The sequence below is a fragment of the Lepisma saccharinum genome, chromosome 5, assembly GCF_977018435.1.
Source record: "Lepisma saccharinum chromosome 5, izLepSacc3.1, whole genome shotgun sequence".
Taxonomy (NCBI): Eukaryota; Metazoa; Arthropoda; class Insecta; order Zygentoma; family Lepismatidae; genus Lepisma; species Lepisma saccharinum.
In genome coordinates this window covers 15,706,396-15,733,655 of record NC_139233.1, presented here as the reverse complement: position 1 = coordinate 15,733,655, position 27,260 = coordinate 15,706,396, and the positions used below count along the sequence as shown (strand labels likewise).

Below are 27,260 nucleotides of genomic sequence, written 5' to 3'. Positions count from 1 at the left end.
CTAAAATAACACCACGTGCATTTTTTACTATAATTTGGAACAGCACTTACCTTTCAACAGGTCTTCAGCTGCGACGTGACAACAAACACAGACGACAACTTTGTCTCCACTGATGTTGCCAACCTGCAGTAGATTTGTTTTCACCACACACAGCTGGTGCTGTGACGTAAAAACTTACGTGTACCCATATTCCCCACGTGCCCATTTTCCCCCCACTTCCCCTAAATTCACATTTGTTATTTATTTATTTATTTATTTTAATAAAGCTACTTTCCTATCATCAATTTCATCATCAAACATTCACCATCCACGTTGCAATTAGCCGTAGCCGAATGTGTAAATAAAGTGACGCAAAAAAAGAAGAAAAATACAGTAAAATGCCAAAGCAATCGGGTCAATTGATGTCCCACAAAGGGCCTACGTGCATTTTCGTAATTTTGAGTGCCTATATGCCTGTCGCTTTAAAAGTTTTTAGCGTCTACAAATCTGCACCTCTGCTCATTTTTCTAAGGAACAACAGCATTACGTGTTTTCTATACGTGTATGAGATGGTCGGAAGGCAGTTTCACGTTGACGGTAGAGAAACCCTGCCGCAGTTGTAAACATAAGGGAGTGGAAAAGAGCCAATTTGACTTTTAGGTCCTTGATGCCGACGGTCTATCAGTTTCTCTTCACTTTTCCTCACTTTGACCACACCCTAAATGCAAGTGCGCGGGATGTCTCTGTCAGCTTCAACACAAAAGCATCATGAATGCACTCTCTCCAGTAATAGTTTATGACGGGATATTGGTAGAAAATTTGTTTCACAAATAAAATAAAATACCGCTGTACGGTGCCGGACTGTCGGCGAATTCTGAATGGAGCGACCACAAACAAAAGATTCTTCGGATAAAATCTCTCGCACACCTTACCCTTGATCCGTTCAGTTCGGGCCATAAGGAAGCATGGTCCACTCTCTCCACGCGGGAGTACGATTCACGAGAGTCGCGGGTCTCCGCCGATTTTTTTGCTGGTGGTTTCACTATAGCCTAAGAAAAAAAAAGTGGCAGTTTCAAACTCCAATTACTGGTTTCCCCGATGACGCGGTGGTCATCGCCTTGTAACTGTAACCAAAGGTTCCCGGGTTCAATACCCGGTGGTGGTACATACAGTGGTTCGGATCCAACTTTATACTGTAGGCTCAGTCACGATTGGTCTCATTGTGCATAAAGTGGACTTCAAAGGCCAACTCGATCAATTAAGCAAACCTACGTTAAAATTACCCCAAATTGCCATTTTTTTTCTGAGTACAAATTTAATGGAGTGAAAAAGCTCCATGTAAATGAAATAAAATATATATTCCCGATCCCCTCCTGACCAAAAAAAATTGTCCTGGAAAAACTACGAGGAAAAGGGGAATTATGCTTTTGGTTGCGGCAACATTGAACACGATACTACAAAGTGGGAGGTGGTGTTACAATTGCGATTCAACGACAATGGTTTGGCCTCCCGAACCCCCCTCCCCCCACTAAACGTTTTCTTTTCTTACAATGTTATAATATTGATCCTGCCGCTTACCACCACACTTTTACCCATCCGGACCCGCTTTTATATCAACTGCATATTCCCACAGAACCCCGAGTAGAGATACAATATGCAGATCATGGCAGACATGAAAATTATAGAGAATTGTGGCCCACATCAACCTTTATTTATACTGACGGATCGAAGTCTGCAGACGGTGTGGGATGTGCTTTTTACGTACCATCTCATAACATCACCCGATAATTTTCCCTCCCATCCGATATGTCAATTTTCTCGGCGGAATGTTATGCTATCTATAAAGCACTACAATTCGCCCTGCAGTTACGAATCGATCATTCGTTAATTCTTACGGACGCATTGAGCGTACTTCAAACGTTAGCACGAACAGGTCGGGCAGCATATAAATTAACGGTATTTCCCTATCTTATTCTCCGCATCATGTTAGACCTTCAACAGCAGGGTCTGTCAGCAACCTTCACATATATTCGCGCCCACAGTGACCTCAATAAATATCAAGATCGCGTTGATGTACTGGCTAAACAAGCAAGAACGAAGGAAACTGTTACCCCGATGCGCCTGCCGTACACTGACCTCCTCCCACGGGTAAAACTCAAAGTAGAACAACAATGGGACGCTTGGTGTACCCAGCAACTCCTCAATACCAATACATATAGATGGCATGCACAAGTCGGCAATAAACGTCCTTGGTTTCAACACATTAACCTCCCCCGTGCAGTTTTAGTGTTTACCACGCGAATGCGTACAGGTCACGTCGTCATACATCCCAGTTCATATACCGTGCCTGCAACTTCCTGTCCGTGTGGAGAACCTATTCAATCAACCACACATTTGTTTTTACACTGCCCAATTCGACAACAACATCGCAATACTCTATACAAACAGTTACAACGTGTGGGTATTCCATTTCCGATGTCCCTTTCGACTCTACTCTACGAGCCACGGTCTGATGTCATGTGGATACTGTACAGCTTTGCACGAAAGAACAACATTGTAACATAAACAAACAGACACTTGGAATGTAAACAAACTTTCTCATAACAAATCAAATAGGACCCCTGGCAAGAAATCGCTCATAGGCGGTGTGTGCCAAACAAAGAAGAAGGAAGGTGGTGTTACAAACTTCAAGTACTTCGAGGATCAAACTTGATAAATTGATTTGATTTCGAATGGTAATTCGACCTGCCTTTTACAAAGCTAATAATAACATTAAGTATATAATATTTTTCCGAAATAAACACATATTTACAAGAAATATTGGTAACCGTTTAGTATATCAGAGACAGTGATTTATCCACCCCCCCAACACCCTCCCAAATTTTGGTGAACACCCCCCCCCAAGCAGAAAAGTGGAACACCCCCCCTACAGGGGGGTGTAAATATAGTTGTTTATATCAACAATACAATGACAATACTTTAACATTAACAGAAAGAAATCATTTGTAGCTGAAGAAGCGTAGTCCAATGGACCTTTCGATCAACTAAAACCGAAATGTCAAGAAAGGAGGGTGGAATGTGCAGCATGGCCATTTCTTGGAAACAGCAGCTCCCTTGACAAGGCTTCGTCAGCTCTAGGGAAGGGACACTGCCATCTGGAAAATGTCAAACTGACCTCTCGCCCTCCTTCCAGGGAGCACATTCCGCGCAGTGTGTTGACAGTTCAGCGTTTGAAGACCTTATATATTTCTTAAATACGTTACAGATTCATAAATTCAATTATTCAACCCCTGAGTCAATGAGATTTACATCTTGTTGCATTTTCCTTTCGATTCTTCCATGTGAAAAATGTACGATAAAAGTAAGGGAAGAAATTCAAAGATACAGGTTTGACTCCTTGTGGTGAATTCTGTTACTATGGTTAGCAACACTATTTTCTGTAACTTGGCGAGATGAATGATTTTGGAGTGGTAGAGAAAAGAACAGTCAAATACCTTTGGCCTTAGGTCAGTCTCAGTGTAGCATCTCCGTTCGTGTGTTGTCGTTCTGTTTAGTGTATAACAATGTCTGAAACTTTACTGCAAAACTGTCGAAGAAGATAGAGAAAATTAAAAACCAGACAGAAAGAAACCGAAAGTGGTGAGTAGAAAAGCAGTGACACTATATGAAGGTATAATTTCTTCCAACCGATATTCATAAAGTACCAATATAAAATTTACTGACCGAGTATTCGATATAAAATTGCAAGTATTTCATGAAGAACCTAAGTGATTCATTCACGTCTATAGTTGATGACCATTTTTGTGGCTCCAAGAGTAAAATAAATTATATACTATTAGAAAGAGAGTTGTAAAAGGGGGAGGGTCCACGTGGGGTGCTTGCCTGGGCACTAAGTACAAATGTGGTGCCGAACAAGCAAAATTTATAAAAATAGAAAAACGTTAACGTCGTGGTGCCCTGTGAAATTACTGGCACCCTATTAAATTAAAGTTATTGTCAGTTTGCAAAGATATAGCTTTAGTAAAAATTGTCTTTCTCTTTGTATCTAGTCGGTCCCTGACAGAATGACATGTTTAAGTTTATTCAACTTTTCAGAGGAAGCAAAGGAAATGTAAGCAGGCCCGTAGCTAGAGGGGGGCAGGGGACAACTGCCCGCCTGAGAGCCTGCTTTGCCCCCGCTGTGAAAAATACAGAACGCCTAGAATTCTCACTAATCTTTACAATAACTCTAGCAACATAACAAAGACACTTATTGATTTTGTGATTATTGAACGTGTGGGGGATTCAGTATAATGTCGTATCAGGATTGGGAGGGAAAATTTTCCTTTTTGGTAATAGTGATTCATGTGGTAGAGAGAGGGAGTGGATATTTGATTTTTGTTACTTAGCGTTGCTTTTCTGCCACTTATAGCTAATCGCAACAATGAATGATGCGTGAAATTGATGAAGAGACACTCATAAACAGTGCCGCAACCACAGGGTGGCAGGGGGCATTGTCCCCCCCCCACCCTCCTGACCTTCGAAGGAAGTCCATTCTAGGGGAAGCAAACATTGAAGTAAAAGAAAAACAAGACTAGGAGAATCTAAGAATAGCAGGACAATTGGATACTCATGATGGAATTAGTTTTTACGAGATCCTTGCATTTTTCTTCGAGACGGCCAAGGGCACTTGCAAGGGGCAATTACCCCCTATAGATTTCAAATTTTATACAAATAAAAATACATTTTGTAAAATTTTCTTGCTCGCTTCGCTCGCAATACCTTCTGTTCTTATAGTCCAAGTTCACAGCCATAGCTATATGGGACGGTGGGAGTCGGCCCTGGGAGCCAAACGATCTATATGAAAAAAATGTCAAAGAGAATGCCCCGTAAAATTATTAGCGCCCTATTAAAACTATTTCTTTCTATGAAACTTAATATGAAATATTAATGATGACACTGTAATCCAAGAAGTCATTGATCAATCAAGGGATTCCCATTTGTTTGTCAGGTGTCAAAACATGTATTTCAACTATAATATAATACAATTCACACAATATTTTGCAAAATGGTTAACGTAACCAGTAGGCAAACATTGTCTGTAGTGATGCAAGAGTGTCTCCTTTGAAGGAAATAGAGTCCGTGGAGGACACCCATATTTTAGCAAGTACAAAAAAAATGTATTACAAATTTTTACATAGTTCATCAAAGTGTAGATAATATGTAACCATTATTATTTAATTAATTCGATTTATCTTGCATAACAGAACACAATGGTGTTGTTGGATTCTCGTTAGATTCCTTTGATTCCTTTGTGCGGAAAAATCTTGCATACTGGAAACTAGAGGGAATCATTATGAAGCATGATTTATAAAGGGTCCCTTAATCAGTTCTTCAGAGAGGCCCATTAATCGTCTATTCCTATTAACATTATCAACTTGTAAATATCAAGCAGTTACAGTCCCTATTAGCCTATTTATGTTAAACTTTATATTCTTTGCAAATCTGGAAAGGTCATTATCGAAAAAAAACCATTTGATGTTGCTCGAAGTTTTTTTTTTTTTTTGTCCATTGCAGTTTCAAGATATCATCCCTTTTCTGTTACTTATCTCTTTTTGGGGAGGTGTCAAGTGTCTCTGTACCCTGCTATAGCTATCTGCCAATGCGACACAACATATTAAAAATTTGATTACGTGGGAGGAGCGCACGTGAGATCAGCGCACAGAAAGATTTCGTGGGACTAGCGCATAGGATCTCAGGTGCTAGTGGGATTAGCGCACAATATGATTATCAATAAGAACCTTCCCTTGGCACTTTTCTTTCCATACTTGGGACTGGACAACGTGTAGATTACACGAAGGTGGTTTAAAGGTTCTTCTATCAGCAGCTTCTATTTCAGCTTCATCAACTTTTCAGAACGATCTTCAATCAAACTTTGCAACGTACGAGAGAGAATTGAGGCAACGAAATAAATTTTCAGTTTCAATATATTTGCCTAAAATTGTTTTTATATGCCTGACGGTTTCAATATACTGTTTTCTTCTCTTGCGACCTGGAATTCATAGGTCTTTAGCTATAATTTTGGCGCTCATCCCCTCAGCGTTTTCCATCAGTTTCTGAATGAGGAAATAAACATTTGGTTTATGTATTCCCACCATCCTATTTAACTTGTTATTCCAACCTTCCACAGGGTTGTTTGTCCTGTGTCTTTGTCTATAAACATTCCACATGGTTTTCGGCAAAGAAGCATTGTCCAGCCATTGATCTACGAAATAGTCAAGAAACTACATCAGCTTTTCATTCTGGGAAGTGATCTGCATGGTGCATAGCCACGCTTCGTCAATTTTTTCATGTGGTATCAAGGCTAAAGCTGCGCATAAACGACATATTTTCCTAATATCTTCATTTTCCTTATATGTTGTTGCTACACCTATGTTTTGAATATGACGCCAAAGGCATTGATTAAAATGGTAATTTTCGGAACTACCAATCTGATTTTGGGTTGTTCTCAGTGTTTTCCTACGTATTTCACTCAAAGAGGTATATTCGTTATATCATATTTTGGAATTTCAGTAACTATCATAACCTCTATTCGTCAATTTCCTAAATTCTTGTTTGTAGACGACGTTTACTGGCGTAGACAGTTCCTCCCTTGCTTTACATATCTCCAGTAGATAACATTTTCATTCTTACGGCCAACACGATACTGATGTTCGTCCAGTAAGAGACAAGGTTTACCCTTGGCACTTGTAATAACTTCCATTGCTCATTCACCTGCAAGGAAAGAAAGAAGAACATTTGAATGTGCGCTTCACCCACGATCTCTTTCTCTCTGTGCGCTCCTCCCACGTGCGCTTCTCCCACGACACCAAAAATTTGCCCCCTCTAGGATTAACTTTGCCCCCCCCCCTACAAAGAATTCCTGGCTACGGGCCTGAGTGTAAGGAATTAAACATAAAAGAAATTTAATTTATATTAAGTCCCAAATTTATATCTGACCATATGCGCACCAGTGAGGGCACGACGACACTTGCCACTGCCTGCTGGAAAACGTGGAGAGAGAAAATTTGTTTGGTTCATTGTGCTCTTTGTGTTGGATAGTGAAAGAAATGCTATTCAATTTTTAAATAATTGAAAATAAAATTAAGCATTGCCTCAATTTAGAAGTGAAAATTCCTTGCCTTCCTTTTGCAGTTAACATGCCATGTGTTTATTTGTACATGTTATTTCTTTCTCTTTTAAGGCAGAGAGGCACGTGACTCCTAATTCCCTAGAGTCTCTCATTTAGTATTTGAAAGATAAACTCTCAAAAGTGCCAAGCGTATTTTCCAAAGTTTTGTAAGGGTATAATTCATATGCATATTATTAATTAAACATAGCGACAGTAAGATGTTTACTCTTTACAATCTTGCTTTGCTCGTTCGGCATCCTCAATAATACAATACAATACAATATATTTATTCATCGTTAGACATTGTACAATGCAATAGATGTCGTCAGTTATTGGTTACATATTTGTTATTGTATATATGTAAATATATAATTATATATAGAGAGAGGGATTACATGGAACTCCAATATGTTATAGATACTAATATGAGAGTATATGCATATATAAAGTAAGAGTACATAGACATAAGACAATTATAATATTAGTGACGATGAAATAATATAAATATGGCAGTGGCAATATACATAACAATAATTCATAAAACAGGAAATAAACAATACAATACATTCTAGAATATTAAATCATTTTTGGGATGGATTTCGAATTCTTCTAGATTGTAGAAGACCACATGCCCCCTGCCCCCTCCTGCTCTAACAGAAAATATGCATGTATAATTTTAATAGTTCTATGTAGCGAGTGAGTTCCAAATTCTGCTGGTGTTTTCAAATCTCTGTTTAAACGATGATTCACAAACTGAAATAAAGTAATGAAACTCGATATATTTAGAGCATGGCCATGAAGACATTAAAATATAGCGGGAAGTTGGGATGCACGTTTGGCAGTGCTGGCAGTGTCATAATTTATAAGTCATATTATATCTGCATTTATTACTACTACTTCATACAGGCAAGTGCGCGCACACCCATGCAATGCATTATCACTGATATTTCAATTCGGCAGCCCAAAGTTGAACTCCGAGTTACACCCAGGGACGTCGTTAGGGGGGGGCACGCGGGGGCACTGGCCCCGGCAAACGTCTACGTGGCCCCGGGAAACTGTTCTGTATTTGTGGAATTTTAATTTGATGACAAATATTGCAAAATAATTCTTCAGTAGATTTTGCTTGCAGTTTGAAACACTTCTTCAATTTTCAGTAGCACGAACCCAAGCAAGGCATTTCTTTCTTATTTCCCAATTTCTTGCTTGTTGAACACGAACAGATGTATTGGGAGGGGATGCATTTAATGGTTTTGTGGTCCGCCCCGGTCAGGGAAGTCTGAGACCTATTGAAAATGCACTTTTCCTCCCTGCTGCACACCAGATCCAGGATCCCCCCAACACCCGCACTTTCTCTTCATCTGGCCCTGCACTGGCACCATGGGGGCCGAAAGGACGACACAAACAGGAAGATTTAGCTACGGGTGGCTAGAACTTTCTGGGTTAATTATTTTATGGTTCAGAAAAGATATCCCCATGCGTTTCAAATTCCAAGAACAGAATTCTATTGCTTGTCCCTTTTTCGGCGCGGGAATGAATGACATTGCGGTTCTTCTCACGTGCACTCAACCCTCCTGCTAATGACCTGCCCTGCAGAAGAGGGAAAGGCCACTTTCTGAAAATTCGGAGAAACATCGAAGCGGTCGGTTCACCTGTTGATATCTGTCAGATAGTTTGAAGTAGGATTTGTGGTCCGAACGGTGGTAAACTTCTGTAAACGCGAGAAGATAGCATTACGAAGTGTTTGTGATCTGGTTTTCCTATATCGCGAGTAAAATGTCGAATGAAAAGCTGTCAGAGTGTCTTCCTCTAGAGACAATGGATCAGGATCGACCAAATATCCAACATATTGGCATTCTAAAATAGAGTCTGACTACCACACAAGATACTGGGTTCGACTCCCAGGGTGGTTGATCTCATGTATAATGAAGAATAAAGCACGTTCCAATTAAGGAAGGAAACTAGGTATGTAGTAATTGTTTTTACAGCCGTCTGCATGCTCTATAAGAATTATCTTACAAAATTTGTATATCTTTCTGACTTTCATTTAGCCTCCTCCTGCAAATGCGGAAGCTGCTGCTGCTTGGGTGGCTAGGTTGGGTAGACATACAAATATAATTAATCCCCAGTCATACAGCGAATAATACTTATAATATAATCATGAGTTATGGAGAAGCAAATAACTTATCAAGCATTTTCTGTTTCTATTTGTTGTGCAGTGGTTAACGAGGTGCATTACGATGTCAGGGATCCTGGGTTCGAATCCCGGACCGGGCGTGTGTTGATTGGATTGATTTGTTGCTTTAAGTCCACTTTATGCACAGTAAGGCTAATCGGGACTGGACATACAGTTTAAAGTGGGATCCGAAACACTATGTGCCTCCAGCGGGAATCGAACCCGGGACCCCTTGATTACAAGGCGACGACGCTACCACTGCGCCATCGGGGAGGCCTGGGCATGTGTGTTCTTTATGATGGTCCTCTCATCAATTTCACATCACTCATTTTCATCTTCATCTTCACGATTAGCCAAAAAGTGTCAGAAAAGCGAAGTAAAATAAAACAAATCAATCATTTACATATTTCTATATTACGCAGCTTTTCTACCTCTTGGGTTAAATGCGACGACGAGGATGAATGATGAGCCGAAGGAATGGCGATGGGACAGACATGATACAACCATACCTGTCCAATGTCCGAAACTTGGACCTCTGTTTTCGTAGCGTGTTATACTCAGTGGAATTCTTAGAAAGAAAAACTGTAATAGTAGGGTGAAAGGAACCAAAGTTGTACAGTGCATAAAAAGCCATGTTTAGTTCTTCTAAAACCTTCCAATTATCGAGTTCGTGTTTTAAATCCACTGTCTGCACAGTAAGGCTAATCGGGGATCCGAACCACTATGTGCCTCCAACGGGTATCGAACCCGGGACCCCTTGATTACAAGGCGGCGACGCTACCTCTGCCTCATCCGAAAAAACTTACAATTAGTCAGTAAAATTAATATTGAGGGACAAGGCCTGCGAAGAATTCTTTCATTCGGTTGCGCGTAGTCATCTCATCGAGTCCCATAGTTTCGGGAGCAGAATTTGCTTCCATATCGCTTTCAAGTACTTCCCAAATTGTCCTCACGATGTTGGAACAGCACAAAAATTTTGGAACTAATACAAGCAGGCACATACCCAGGGAAGGGGCTCGGGAGCTGCAGTCCTTTCCCGAAAGCCTACAAATATCTGATTTTAATAATGTGTAGTAGTAATTAAATTTGCTTCATTAATAGGATTAAACATCTTGTATATGGTAAGTTTCAATATACCAAGAATTCATCTTCAGCGCATTTACTCCTCCCCCCAACCTTTTCGTCTTTAGATGGCGGCTGCCGATAAGGGATATACCCCTTCCAAAATCAAAATCTGGCTACCGGCCTGACAACCAAAGACGAGAGCGTAATCATTTGAGCGTGTGGGAACTTTGTTTTATCCAGTGCCATCATATGTATATTCAGTTTTCCAGACACAAATAAGATTAATTTTAAGAAATTAGTGTGTGCATATAATTTCTTATCGTCATCATTTCCCAAGTGAACAATCAGATTCCTTAGAAGACTCGGGCCCACCCTTTAGAATAGTGCTTAACGCGGTCGCCTTGAACTAATTGATACCGGATTCGATTCCGGTATGAACTGTGAGATGCCTAGCTTGAACTCATTACGCACACATTTCATATTTGCACTGTTACTATTACTTGTAAACCTGGTTCCAGGACATATCTAAAACCAGGGAAAAGGATTTTATCTACTTCTCAATTTTCTTCCAGCAAATTTACAAATCTAAAGACTAATAACATTGTTCTTGGTCTATCAGCCATTAAGCTAATGAGTTCATTCTGCATTTTGTTTCCCGAATAATGGCTGTGGATTTCGCGAGAGTATATCCGTAGGCTGTTGGGGGCTACAGAAGAAAATGATGTTCCTTTCCAATTTATTGATTGATTGAGTTGTGTTTTAAGTCCACTTTATACACAGTAAGGCTAATCGGGACTGGTTCTACAGTGTAAAGAGGGATCCGAACCACTATGAGCATCCATCGTCTATCGGACCCGGAACCCTTTGATTACAAGGCGACGATGCTACCATGCGCCACCGAGGAGGCCCTTGATCCTTTTCTTTCCAAGAATATATATATATATATATACAAACATATACACATATAATGTATGCATACAGTATAGGCCTATATGGTAATTTATAATACTTTGATAGAAAAAATCTTACGTTTGGGCCCCCCCAAACTGATCAACCTAGCTACGTCCCTGGTTACACCTACGACAAGAACGATACAAATACAGTTAAAATATTGCGCAAGTGTTCCTAATTTCTTTATAACTAGCTTAAGAATTGCATGAAATGATTCCTGGTAATAATATTTTAAAATTTTGTGTTTTTAATGTCATCCCTTGTTTTTTGTCCTCCGATTGATTAAATGAAGTACTAAACATTATCAGAAGGAAAGCAATACTCGAAACGTTAAACTGAAATGTTAACATTAATCTATTTTCCATCTTTTCCTGTATTTGACATCTTTTTTCTTCTGAAATGTTACGTGAAGGGAAGGGGGGGGGGTTAATCTCTAGAAACATCCTTGAAGAAATTGAATGAGGGCAAACATTTTTAAAACGGTCCAAAATATGCACTTAATTTCCCCAAACTTACACCCACCCAAAATTTTCCAGTACCCCCCCAAGGGAAAAATCCTGGATAAACCCCTGATCAGAGACACATTTCTTCATTTTTACTGAAGAAACTACGGCCCAAGTTCCTTTTGTCTTATTGCGAGTTCATCGTGCTACGAATGCAATTTTTGGTAACAGTTCGTTATATCGGAGACACATTACAATCGGATATTTTGTGTTTCTCATGGGTCGTACATATGAATTGTGTATTGCGGAACATAGTTGAAAGGGTAAAATTTCAGTAACCACCAAACGTCTCTAATTCCCTTATTTTTCACATTGATACTTACGTATTCTGCATTCCTAAGGATTCTTGAAGGCGGCATTTCGTTTTGGCATGAGTTTACAATACCGGACCACTCTCCAATTTCTATAAAATTTCGCCTACTTACTAATTTCGGTGTCCTGATGATGTAACTGTAGTTCATATTTGGTGGTCGCTTGTTAAAATTGTACATTTACGTCTAGAAATTGTAAAATAACCTTGCGATTTACCACGCTGATTGTCCCTACACAGCAATTCGGAACCATCTTTCTTTCGCAATTCGTTAATGGTCTTCCTTTATGCACAACAATCTTGCTGACGTAAGACGAGGAATGCCTACGAGGTTAGGTTAGGCCTGTTAGGTTAGGTTCCATTAGCATAACTACAAAGAAAAATTAATATTTTAGCTACGAGAACTATACCTTGTCTTGCCTGTTGATTTCTTCATGTTGGGAAAATGGCGTCTTCCGTGGAGCTTTTGTTCTTATCGTAGGGTTACGTTACGTTAAGAAAACATAGTTTATTTCGTTTTTTTCTCGATTTCCATACTTGACCGCCAATTATTACATGCAGATTCGTGTTTAGGAGTTCACAATTAGTGAGTAGGCGACATTTCATAGAAATTGGAGAGTGGTCCGGTATTGTAAACTCGTTCCTTCATTTTTTCCACGCAAATAATCTCAATTTTAGACATCGAGTAATTTTTTTATGTTCGCTTTCGCTTGCGTTATACGCAATATGGCGGAGGAGAAATCTTGACTAGCGTTGTCGATGATCAGTGGTTATGCAGTGTTGCAAACTCCTTCATCGAAAAATACTTAGTTTCGTGTTACTGATTTTGTATTTTTTTCCAGGTTCGAAAACCCCACGAATCATGCACAGATAGCCCCACGAACCATTCACGCATAGCCCCACAAACCTTTCACGGGTAGCCCCACGAACCATTCATAAATAGCCCCACGAACCATTTCCGGTAATGTTAGGTTAGGTTAGGTAGGGTCACATATAGGTTACAATAGTTAAAAATTGGTTTCGAAAAAAATATGCGTAGCCCCACACACCATGGAGCGATTTTATAATACCGGGAATTTCTCAATTTTGTTTGAAATTTGGCATACTCACTAAATTAGGGCTCCTAATCACGAATCTGAAGTTAAAATTTGGCGCTCACGTGTCAAACTTGCAAAATAAGAGGGTCAGTCATCGCAACCGACAATGCACAATTGCTCATTATTTATCGCAAGATTTTCCGTTTCGAATACTTAAAGAACGAAATATATATATTCCTGATATTACTACGACCCTAAAATTTTTTAATTATGTTTCCTAACCTAACCCAGCCTAACATAACCACGCGCCAATGGTTCGTGGGGCTAGCGCCAATGGTCCGTGGGGCTAGCCATAATTCAGGAATTTCTATGCGTGAGCGCCAAATTTTAAGTGCAGATTCGTGATTAGGAGACCCAAATTTGTAAGTATCCGAAATTTGAAACAAATTGGAGAAATTCCCTGTATTGTTAAATTATACCCACATGTGCAGAAACCTACCTTCTTCAGTTACAAAAACCAAAAACACATGTTCGGAAACACTGACCGGGATTACGTCATCACACACAGGCTACATCCACCTGGAAGTAAATGGATGAAAGAGCTTTCGTGCATCGGTCACACATTTATATCGAAAAATAGATTATTTACCGGCAAAATTCAATGAACCCTGCGAGAAAATACTTCCCCGAACTTCCACAATTATAAATAAACTGCATTCGGTAAGTAATTTCCCCTGTAACATTGAAGAAATACATTTTGCGGATACGAAAATTTTACAGATTTTTCACATTACGAGTAATTCTTTTGATATATTTTTCGCATTACAAGTAATTCTTTTGGTTCCTTTCTTCCGTTGCGGAACATACAATATGGCGCACACAGCTGTGGGTCATCGCGCGTTGTGCTTGTGTTTTGTCGACTTGAAGTGGGTATGCAGTGTTTCAACCTTCTTAACTGAAAAATACCTACTTTCGTGTTCATTATGTCATCACAAACCATTGACGGATAGCCCGAAAAAAACATTCACGATAGGCCTACAAACCATTGACGGATAGCCCCAAAAACCATTCACGAAAGCCCCACGAACCATTGAAGAATAGCCCCATGAACCATTGACGGATAGCCCCAAAAACCATTCACGATAGCCCCATGGACCATTTCCGGCAAGGTTAGGTTGGGTTAGGTTAGGTAAGCATAGTTAAAAAAAAATCTCTAAAAAAAAAGGCACATTTGGAAACACTGACTTTCGACGCTCCCGCCATCTGCAGGTTCATAATGGAAACAACGGCATAATGTTGTTGCTTTACAGAAAATGCAAGTTCCTTACATAAAAAGTGATTATTTCTTGTTCTGCAACATTCTATGGTGAAGTTTTCAGTTTCCGTGAAAGAGAATACCTCGAAGTACTTCGACAGTGCTACAGAAACTGATTTCAGTAAGTAGTTTTCCTGTAAATTTGAAGAAAAGTGTCTCCGATATAACGAACTGTTACCCAATTTTTACATGGTTCGATTTTGATGTACGTCTGGTAACACATACTGCGGAGTTTTAGCGATTACTTAAGGTTTTGTTCAATATATGCTTTCGTGGTTAGGTTTGATTCCCTTAGCATTAAAATAAAGTCCCTAAATGCATTCTACTAGGGTTCCGATTTACTTCTGCATTCATTCCCACACTTGTACGATATTTAGTCGCTTGTCGACTGAGAATATCTTGTCCATGAGAAGTTCGTAAGGTATTTTTCAAGTTGTTTTTTTCAACATAAATAACTTTTTTCGAGTCCAAACAGTGCACATTACTTTAAGGAAGGTTCAAATTTCGTGTGACAATGATTTCCAAAATTCTACGATAATTAGTCTTTGTGCTAGGAGAAATCATAAAACAATCTGAACCATTACCCTATCAGTACAAACTGCACTCCATTACTATAGCCTGACAAGTTAAGTCCCGATATGCGCAGATCGCTGTGGAGCACTTCCTATTACGTCATCCTCCCCACCACTCTTCTACATGCTGGTCTGGACTTTAGAGAGCGAGTGGAGCCAACTGAGCAAAATTAAGCTAAAACATATATAACAAACTATTTTTACTGTGTGGATTGACCGTGCCAGCTCATATCAATTTATCTGTGATTCATTTGATTTAATCTGGTCTTTGATAATGCATGTGGTGCGCTGATCGTAAACTGTAGTATTACGCATGCATGTTAAGGTTTATAACGAAGAGAAACTTCTGGGCGAATGACTTCATTTTCTGAATGCGACATCGAGCAGTGGCCTGGTTTTTTTTTTAAAGCCAAGTGGGGTGGGGGTTCTTTTGTTTATCGTACAACAATCACTACAAGAAGGCAATCTGATAACATGCTTGCCGTTGTTCTTTTTTATAGCATTGAAATGTTCTTGCTCTTTACTCTTGGCTGCATATTTTTGAAATGCAAAAATCAAATCATGCCGGGTCCAACGAAATCCACAATCTGCTCTGGAAAGCCCCTTAGAGGACAGGCCAGATAAATTGTTTACAATGTTGCAACATATTTGCGAAATCAGAAGGAGTTACATAAACTTAAGTATAATGTTGTAGAGTCCACAAGCGCCGCCATGGGAGTATCTAAATGGATGATGATTTCTCAAGTTTTAAAAGAATTGGATTGGATTGATTTGTTGTTTGAAGTCCACTTTATGCACAGTAAGGCTAATCTGGACTGGACCTACAGTTATAGTGGGATCCGAACCACTATGTGCCTCCATCGGGAATCGAACCCGGGATCCCTTGATTACAAGGCGACGACGCTATCACTGCGCCATCGGGGAGTTCAAGTTTTAAAAGAAGGTGAGCTGAAGTTCTGTACTCAGACAGGTAGAAAACAGCCCAGGAAAAAGCGAATACAAATTTCATTGGAAATTCTTGGACCATTCCACTCCCTTCAGGCTGCAACACTGCAAACCAACGTCACTGCTGATAATGGAGTGGGGAAATATGGTGTGAGCTGCGCAACAACTATTTTGCAGCATCTTGTTTTTAATCTTGTCAAATTATAAAAATAAATCAGTGGCATGTTACTCGTATTAGCTGAATGTTTCTTGCTGAAGCCTGGTTTAATATATTTTGAATTATGGACTATTCTCACTAAATATTTACACACCATTTTGACATGTTTTCTAGAATAAACAGTTGCTTGTCTGTTATTGGTGTTTATTGATGTGGAAAATGTTTCAACCTCATCAATTTACTATAACATAATTTTTTTCTCGCTGCAGTTTTAGACCTTTTGTTTTTATTTATAGCTGTTGTACACAAATCGTCCCAGTGCATGGACATGTTGTGATATCATGTTAGTTGTTTTTGTAAGTGAAATTCATTTTATTCCTTTTCTAGTGATTTTTGTTAGGGTAGGCTGATACCGTTTTGTGTAATATTACAAGTTATCTGTGTATGAGGAATGTGTTGAGAATAACAGGGAATGATTGTGGAAGTAAGGTTCAAGTTCAGGGAATCTTCATGCATTTGGAAAATGCAGGAAGTATTAATTTGTGAGGGGTTAGATTGTGCAAGTGAATGCACTAGTAAGTCACAACTGTCTGGATCTGGAAATTGTTGTATTCACATGGAGGTGATGAAGGCAGTCAAACGTGATAGTCGTAAGCTACTTAAGGCTCAGGTGTATCTTCGAGTGATGCCAGCAATGCCATTTTCAAAATTTCCTCTCCTTTTTTTCTGAAAAATTATATGTGCTAAGAGTTTCTTCTAGAGCATTCGTGTCAATCTCTTTGTGTGGTTTCCTTTGGCTGTTAGTTTGAATAGATATTCACAATAGTTTAATATGCTTATATAGACACGGAACATAGCAGACCTTAATTTTGGTGCAATAACTCAAGTCGGGTGAAGTGTTGCAGATAATTGTCACATCTTGTTCTTTCTGTTACCCATGTTTCAGTATTTGTATCATTTTGTGTATATTTATTTATTTGGCACAAGTTACAATATGATGTTTTTCATTTTTTATAGGTTGATTGGAATTTGAAAGCAAAATCAATATTTAAGTTGCAATATCCTCTGAAATTCAACATGAATGATGCAGATACATTGGGTGTTGGAACCGTAAACCCCAAAAATATAGAAATGATGCCAGAGGAGGAGGAGCCTGTATTTTTTGCTAATGTTATGAAGGAGGAGGTATTAAGTGATGTTGTGCAAAATATTAAAACGGAGAAGGGGGAAGTATTAAGTGACGTGCAAAATATTAAAACAGAGTCTGGAAATGTAATATACTGCATTGAAAACACATCAGCTATTGATGAAGATAAGAAAGAAATAGAAATGGCTATTATTTGTCAAAGGAATCTATGCAATCTCCCAAATATTGCTCCAGTAATAACAGAGAAGAAACCTATAATGGAAGAGTGTTACATGAAGCTTGAAGCAATGGATATGTGTGAATTGATTCCAAAATATGCTCAGGAACAAGACATTTTGTTATATTCAAGGTAAGTGTAATTTTAAATTGTCGTACTTGTTTGTAAGCAGTAATATAGTCAATATGCATTCCTTAATATACTATTTACAGTTTTTTTCCCGGAAGTGTTACTGTTAAAAATAAACATTTATGTTGTAAGTTTATACATGTGTATTTAATACTTACATAATGATATCAAGATAACAGTATTTTCTTAGCTTAAATTGCTACATGATTTTGCAATGGTACTTCATGTTATGCAGTATTAACTTTCAATTTATTTTTTGTCTACCCAAGGGGGATGCCCTGGTTTGCCCCCCAAGATGCTGAAGATGATTATTATGAAAATTTTACCACAGTTAACAAGAGGCTATCATATGTTTTCAGTTGAGATGTAGAGGAATGCTTCCAACTTGGCATTGCCTGCAAACTTAAATAAGCAGTAAGACAAGTAAAATTGAGTTCTTTATTAAATGTTTCTAGGTGATTGGGGACCTAATACATGGGAAGTATCTTCCCTCTATCACTTGGAGCTATGGTGTTGATAAGCACCTTCTGCAATTTTACATCTTGTTTCTTCTGGTGCAAATTGATAAGCAGACAGCTGAAGGTAGGAAGAAAAAGCTGATTTGCACTTGAATGTTTTGTTTGCAAATTGCTTATGTTTGATTGTAGTTTCGCTTCAGTGGAGCATGTAAATGTATGTAGAGCAAGATAAGATAATGAATAGTAGGCAGAACTTGTCAAGTTGATAAATGAAGGTAGATTTTAGCAGCAACAAAATATCAAAATACAATACGTTTTTCATGTTAAGAAATGCTTTTAGAATCTTAATTTTGTATACTTTCTCAATAAGGATAGGGATGGATTAATATGAAAATTTTTATACAAAATATACTCATACTGGTAACCTATATGCTACTTATCTGAAAACAAATTGCAGATGTTCCTTGAAGAACGTGAATGTTTCATTAACATCCTTAATTAACATATATAGCCAGCTGACTTCAATGGATTTTGCTTTTAAAAAATACCTCTGTGTTTCGACATTTAATTTATAATGCCATTGATATTGAATTATATGTTTATATTATTCATAAGAAAGAACCACAAAAAGAAAATTTCCCAGCACTTTACGTGCTATATTTAGATATATCATATTGGTAACTTTTCAGCTGATGCTGATAGATTACCAATTAGCCTGTCCTGTGCTTAAAATATATACATGTATTCATTTAAATAATTGAGGATAGATAGAGAAAATATATATGTGGACCACTTACTAGAAATGCATGCTGTGTGCGAACTGTTTTGTTAGCACAATTCTGATATCTAGACATCTTCATATGATTTTTATATGGCATGCATAGTGTGCACACCTTCATACTTGTAATGCATGTGTAACCTTGAAAGTACTAAATTGTGTTGTGCTATTTTGTTCTCATGCTATTATTAACATTTCATTTAATAATATATGCTGGAGAGGACTGGGAAAAGGAAATTTAATATGAATGTGGCATACTTGCTGTTCATGACTGCATATTGAATAGAATAAAAGTGAGAAAAGGCCCATGCAGTGCAAAAAGGTTCAGCCAACAGGCAAATGTTGTATTTTTTTTGTGCCAGCGGTTGGTAAAGTGTTGTCAAAGTTCATCTTGTTCTCAGTCTCCCTACATTGGACCAACTGCAGTGAAAAAAAATTCTCCAACTATCCTCAACCAAACCATTTCATTATGAGGATCAATAGGGGCGCATTCGCAATGATACCATTTTCCATCATTACGGCCTTACCCAGAATAAATGTTAGTTACTGTCCATCTGTCCGAGAGCACTATATAACAGTTGAACAATCAGCATCGGTAGGAATAAACAAGGACACTACAGGGAGACCACGAGTTTGTCAGAGTGCAAATCCAGCCAGTGCAGAGAGAAATTAATTCCCCTGCTCAGCCACCAGAAGCGTGGGCCAGGACCAGTTCAGAGGGATGACACCTCAGACCAACCAGGTGGACCGGCACTCAGCTGCTTCACCTGGAAACCCGTATCATTATAACTTGCTGTAACCCAGACTTGCTGCTCATTGGTCAACGAGACTGACACCTCAGCGTGATTAACCTTTTTCGAGATGCTGTGTCAAGGTCGTAGTTTTTACGTTATAACTTTTCTATTTTTGGCTAGAATTTCGATTTTTTTTTATATTGTTCCTAACACATGTATTTAACAGAAATGTTTTTTTGCATTTTTTTTGTCTTCATGAAAATGGAGGGAAAAGGTGGGAAAAGGGACTTCTCTTTTGCGTCTCTTTTCAAGGGAAATTTTTTGCCGACAAAGGAAGACCGGCTTTGTTGTTCTAAAGCAATACTTTTCACTCCCGCCTGTTAACTGCATTCGAAGGAAGCTTGTTTATCAGTATCCGATGTCAAAATGAAAGTTTTCCGTGAGGGTGCAAGCAGGGGGTGGGGGGAGGGTGAAGACTGGTTCTTGAATCTGCGTTGTGAGAATGGAATTTCGAAGCGTGCTGAAGGAAACCTTTGTTTTTTTAGCACAAGTGTCCACAAGTTGCGACAGGGGTTACCCTGCATTGTCTAAAAATAGAATTTCAAGCAGCTGCAAGAATCGGCGCTCATCTTTCACTGCGTTCTAGCTTTTCGTCCGTGAATGTTGTGCGTAGGTGTCGTTTTGTGCCCAAGTGCGAGGACATTTTTTGGGTGAAGTGACAATTTTTAAAAATAATTTTTGGGGTTTTTCTCCCTTCCCCCTCCATACATACGCCAAATTTGCATAAATTTTGCATTTTGTGCATTTTGACATTTTTTTAAAGAAAAGTATTTTTGAGGGGATTTCCCCCCTTTCCCCTCCATATGTACGCCGAATGTGCATAAATTATATATCGTCTGAATCTGTGATTCATTCTGCGTACAACGGTATATCTTTCATATCTCTAGGGCATTTAGTTTCTGAGCTATAGTCATTTCAATGTAACTCTGCAGTTCGCTCAATTCCGAAGCTTGAGACAGTGGCGTAGAAGCCTTTCGTCATATGACAAAAATGAAAATATTTTTCTGTTTCTTACATGCCAGCGATAATTTCTATGTGCATTTTGAACTTTTCATATCCTTTTTTTCGGGGTGAGGGTGGGGGAGAAACCCCTAATTTTCTTTAAAAAAATATATTTTTCAGTGGATTTCCCCCCCTTTCCCACTTTACATGTACGCCGAATGTGCATAAATTATATATCATCTGAATCTGTGATTCATTCTGCGTACAACGGTATATCGTTCATATCTCAGGGCAGATAGCACTGATGAACAAATTCAAACTTTTTTTGCTACGTTGAACGAAAATAGGTGATTATTTATAATTAAACCCCACTGAATCCAAATCTGAAAGTAGAAATGCTGTATCACCTATCATTTTCCCCGGATTTTCTTTTTTTCTTTTTAATAAAAATTGAATTCCCTTTGTAATAATACATCGAAATTTGGAATTATTTTTGTTTGTTTGCTCATGAAATAAGATTTAAATATTGAAGTGAATAACTATGAAATATACAAACATTAAAAAAATACATATAGCACCGATTTTGACTGTTCAATGAAGAAATTTCATGCACAAAAAACACGAAAAAAAAACACATTTTTACTCACATTTTCAAAATTTCTTTCTTGAACTCCACCATTTGTAACTGCCACCAGAAACCTCTTCTTTGAGGTTCCAACAGTAGTCTGCTAACATGTTCTGTACCGATTTTCCTACATATTGTTTCTCCATGACAGAAATATCCTGGTTAGGGGGGGAGTCCAAATGCGAATGTAAAAAGTGAATTTTCAAGGACATATTGCACCCCATGCGCTGATAACACTTCAACAAGTTCTTAACATGTTCCTTGTAGTCGTCAGCTTTCGCATTTCCGAAAAAATTACAGCATACTTGTCTGAAAGCTAACCATGCGCATTTATCTTTTTCTGTTAGCAGTTCCACAAAGTTGTCATCATGAATGATCTCACGGATTTGCAGCCCAAGAAATATGCCTTCTTTTAACTTACTATCACTGAGTTTAGGAAATGTTTTTCTCAAGTACCCAAAACCCTCACAGTGTTTATCCAAAGCCTTAACAAAAAGTTTTTATTCAGCCTGGATCAAGAAAGTGTGGGGCGTTACCCCCACACCCCCTATACGCCTTCATGGCATGGTGCTATGCACAGGGGAACACTTTACCTTTACCTTTTTACCTAACTTTATATGCAACAGTGGTAACAAAATCTTGTCTTTCTCTAGTAGAGGGTGATTGCTAACACACTTCTGTCCAGGAATTAAGTTTTTTCGTATGGGCCAATCCACAATGTTGTAATGTTTATCTTTTGCTCGGCTGTCCCATTCGCAAAGAAAGCAACAAAATTTTGTAAACCCAGACTGCATGCCTAACAGTATACCAATCATTTTGAGGTCTCCACATATCTGCCAACCATATTTTCATGTTTCCTTCATGGTGGAAGAATATGCAAGGGGTACTGATGTTTATATATTACCATTATGCAATAATACTACTTTTAAACTATTCTTAGATGAATCTAAAAATGGTCTCCACTCGTTTGGGTTGTGACTCCTTCCAAGTTCTTGCAGAAGGCCTTCTACATCATTGCAGTAAGTTAACTCATTACTAACAGAAAAAAAATGTGTCAGTGATTGTTGGCGTTTCCGATATGACATCTTAACACCACCTTGTAATAAATTCCACCCTCGGAGACGAGAACCTAATAATTCCTCTTGAACTTTAGAAAGGTTGAGGTCTCTGACTAGATCATTTAGTTCGGATTGGGAAATAAAGTGAGGTATATTTGGATCAGAAAAATTTGGATCGCTGTTTGAATATGAGGGTCCAGGTTCGTGATCTGGAGAAGCACTGTTTGGTTCTGTTTCATCCATTGTCCATTGTTTAGGAGGCTTAGGAATTGGTATAAAATCATGACTCATAGGTTTCTAGGCTGAAGGAACATCAGGATAAAATATAGAATGTTTTGATTTAGAACTATATCCCACTATGTTTGTTAAACAGAAGTAACAATTCGTAGTATGATCTTTCTGTTCTGTCCATATTACGAACAATTACAACAAATTTTACCTGGTGCCCAGCTTTTTCCCTCATCTACTTTACTTCCAAAATACAACTTATATGCTTTTTTCACTATAGGAGTATTTCTCTGTGACTACGGAGTAAATTCCCTGCAAACATAACAAAACAAGTTCGGGTTATTCACACATTTGCGTGACATGGCGAACTCATTAATTGAGTTATAATATATTTCTTTAAAAAACAATTATGAATGCTCTTACCGTTTTGTTAAAATACAACTTACACTTCACTTCACTATACACAATATTACTTTCACAATTTCACGAACATACACAAACATAAAATACGGCTACTTGCGAAGGCTACTCGCGAAGTTATCGGAAAGGAAGTTAAGACTCGACTAACCCACAAAAGAACAAATTTTAACAGTGGAACAGGAAATTACTCTACTGCCAGATGTTTCCTCCACAAAATATTAAGTGCCAGTCATAAACACACAAGGTCGCTAAAAGGTTCTTATCCATTTGCTAGGAACCAAACGTTAAGCTGGATGCGGAGCAGGGTGCGGAGACCTGAAACCATAAAACTATAAAATGTTGGTGTTCTGCAAGTAATTTAGGTGATACAGGAAACCGGATGCGATATTCATTATCAGCATATCTGAATACATAAAGATCACTTAGTTTTATTCATTGTTTATCAGTGTAGTCTCTGAGCTAAAGCCATTTCAAGGTACCACTGCATTTTGAAGCTTGAATCAGTGGCATACCGACCATTCCTTTTTGGGGGTATAACTCACGTTACTTAGGTCATATGATGATAATGCAAATATTTGTGTGTTCCTTACATGTCAGCGATTATTTCCATGTGCATGTCGACAATGTCATGTATTTTTACTTGGGGTGGGGGGAGGGGGAACTCCATTTTCCCCCAGCAATTTTGGAATTTTGAGAGTTAGCCCCCTCCCCCACCACAACATATACGCAGAGTTTGCTTAAATTTTATATAGTCTGAATCTCTGGTTCATTCCGCGTACAGCGGTATATCACTCATCTCTCTAGGACAACTAGCCTCCGATCTACACTCATTTAATTGAAACTCTGCATTTTGCTCAAAATCGGCTTGGGCATCAAGGGGGTTACATGTGAAAATGGCGTTGAGCACCAAAAGGTTAAATCCAGTTTGGGTTAAATCTGGGCCTATTTATGTGCATTTGTACCATATGTATTAAGGCATATACAGAAATATTTGCTTGATATACATATGTTCTTTGTTTCCTTGCAAGCTTCCATGTCTGAGAGATTTTTTGAAGGTAAGGTAGGATAGAACATGAATAATGTTGGAAATTTGTTTAGAAAATACAGTATATAGTAGTGTCAGTTAATGGAATATAATGGCCTAAAGTGGAAATAATTTTAACTCAAATAGCTTTTGTGCTGAAATGTGTGGATTTTTTTATTTTCTTTTTGTGTGTGTACCAAACATGTAATTGGTTCATCACCCAAAAATGTGGGATAATTTTCTATTTTGGAAAATAATCATACTATTACAATTCTGGCTTTGAAGCGAGTAATCTGCTTTTTATATATACTGCTGGACAAAGAAAACCGGACACTTTAATATTTGACATCTGAATTGCAATTACTTATGAATTACGCTCTCAGTTTGGTAGTTTTCTGTAACTTTCGTTTTTGTTCTAATTTAACTTATTAATGTATGTAGAACATCCTCAAAGTTTGTTTTCTGTTGAATATATTTCCAATAATTTAGTTAGCCTTCGAATCAGAATGTATGCGTTATCACAAAAAATGCAAGTGTCCGGTTTTTTTTGTCCAGCAGTATATACAAGCACTCCTCACTAATTCATATGATAGTTGGTTCGCAGCAGAAAATGAACCTTAGATTACTTCCATAAGTTAGAGAAGAATATATTGGAATATGTCTCTATTTATTTGTAAATGATAGAGTAATAGAATCCACAGCCATCCAATGGAACCACTATTTCCTCTTCTCCCACTGTAAACATTAAGAACTGCAATGGAATTTTACTTGGAAATAAATGTGACTTGCAAAAACTAAGGTTAATGTAGATTAATGTCAATTTAAAAGAAAAAACATTCTACTAACTCTGCATTTATTTTAGTCAGCAAGAAGTAGTATACCAGGAAACTCTACAGAATAAGAAGATAAATCATTCTAGGAGGAGAAAGTTGCAACGAAAGCATAACAAGAATGAACAGGAAAGAAATCAACATATCCATAAATATGGTCAGCCAGAGGGAACATATTTTTGTGAGCAGTGTGGGAAAATGTTTGATCAGAAAGTTATCATGATTGCACACAGTAAAACACACACTGTAGATAGACCATTCTCATGTTTGTTGTGTGAGAAAAAATTCTATCGGAACATGCACCTCGTAAAACATGTAAAAATACATTCGTTTGTTAAGCCATTTAAATGTGACAAATGTGGGAAGTCATTTACTGAAAAAAGCGATTTGGTTCGACACATGAAAATTCATACGAACGAGAGACCTTTTGTATGCGAGACGTGTGGCAAGACTTTCAGACAGAAAGCCCATCTCTTCACGCACAGTTATACCCACAGCAAACAGAAACCTTTTTTGTGTGAATATTGTGGTAAGGGGTATCATGAGAAAGGTGAATTAACAATTCACGTAAGACGTCACATTGGCCAGCACCCATACGTTTGTGAATACTGTGGTAAAGGATATGCAGAGAAACATGCGCTATCAGTGCATGTGGGTATCCATGTAGGCCGACCATTTGTTTGTGGTACTTGTGGAAAAGGGTGTAATTTCAAATGTCAAATGGTAGAACATGTTAAGTGCCACTCGACATATTCTAGTTGAGATGGAAAGAGATATGTGTTAATGTAATTTTTTGTTTAAGCGGTAAAACTTTTCTGACCGAACTTTCAGTTCTAGGTGGACATTATGATAGGGAAGAGTCCAGTAAATATAGCCTATTTGTAATGTTCAAAAATATTTTGAAAAATACCATTCAGGTAAACAGCATATAACAATAATAATAGTTGCAAAGGTTACAGGAGGTACAGTCTTCGGTTGGGTTTTTGGTGGATTAGGAAGGAATGGTTTTGTCGAAGAACTGTAACCCATCTGTGGTACGACCATGCAGGTACTGTTTGTGGTTAGGGGAGTGTCCAGAGGCAGCAGGAAGTCAGATAGTAAGGGGCATGTGGTTTTCCGAAGCAGAGAGAGCATGTCAGCAAATAATGGACAGTTTTTGCAGAGGTATTTGATTAAGATAAGGGGAAACATACCAGAGGGAGTCCGTTCTCTGGTATTAGTTACAAGACCACTCTTTCTGGGTGCTATGTAACTGGAATCAGAGTAGGGCAATAGGTTTATGTTAGCTTAGGGAGCCAATGCAAGAAAAGCGAGCTTGAGAGTTAAGCCTAATATCAGGCATGAGTGTAAGAAGTGGACTTAGCTGATTCTTTTGGTGTACTAGACAATGGTATACAATAGCCAGTACAGTTGGCAAGACAAAACCACAGGAGGTGTGGTACATGTTTTCTGTTTCCTTTCATTTTTATTTATGGACCCTACTGACACCTTTCTTTCAATATGGGTATTGTCTGGGTGAATTATGGGTATTGTAGAAACTGTCAGGCCCGTAGGAGGACCTCGTGTGTCACGGAAATGATGGATTTTCCTGAGGCGTGTGGTTGATGTGTCAGCAGTGGTAGTTTTAAAGGTGCATGAGTCTACTTGATGGTGAGTGGCTTCAGGCTGGTAATCATGAGACCTCAAGACCACCATGGTGGATCCCTTGTCTGGGAGGATTTTGATGCCATGGTTGTTGCACAGTTCTAAAAGAGCTTACCAACTTTCTAAACCAAATCCTCATCTGCATTCCCAACCCTTCCCATAATATTGGCCCTGCCACACACACCCTATCACAATTTTCAACAAGCCTGATGAGAGAACCACATTTTTCTGTGCGAACTGTATCTTCCCTTTGGACCTGGCAAACTTGTTGATCCAACACTTACTTCCACAGTTGCCAAAATTTAAAACTTTCGAGCATCTTTTGCCTCCTTACATACATAGGGTATCATTTCAATTAATACTGTTTAAAGAAAATACTGTATGGCTTAATTATAACCCTATTGAGATGATGATACAAAAAATACATACTGGCTGATATATCTGTTTGTGTTAATACGGTGTTTTTTTGTATGAATTTGTTAATATTCATTGTTATGTTTTGCAAAATGAAAACAAATTTTGTTACGGTATGTCTACTGCAGAATTCATATTTCATATTCTCTTCGTATTATTTTTTTTTTCTTGGAACATATAAATAATATATATTTTTATGTTTTACAATTTATCTTGTAGAATTGCAATAACAACATGCTTTAATAAATTATATTTTTTTATTGAGAGATAAATTTATTGTCTACAAAAAAAACTGTTCCATTATTTTTTTCATACCTCAGCCAACTATAAATAATGAGCCAGATATAAATAAATTATGATGATGATTTGATTGATGTACATGAACTTCATTCTCC

The 27,260-nt window shown here is 38.1% G+C and overlaps 1 protein-coding gene across 1 annotated transcript; it reads left to right on the top strand.

Annotated features, from left to right (window-relative positions):
• Positions 1-752: 752 nt before the first annotated feature.
• LOC145987672 (uncharacterized) lies at positions 753-27,098 on the top strand. The gene is made up of 5 exons (XM_083122201.1): positions 753-765; positions 16,454-16,513; positions 17,175-17,653; positions 18,106-18,232; positions 24,840-27,098. Exons 2-4 carry the CDS (start codon positions 16,499-16,501, stop codon positions 18,107-18,109), a joined length of 498 nt encoding a protein of 165 aa, XP_082978327.1. The 5' UTR covers positions 753-765; positions 16,454-16,498; the 3' UTR covers positions 18,110-18,232; positions 24,840-27,098.
• Positions 27,099-27,260: the final 162 nt, after the last annotated feature.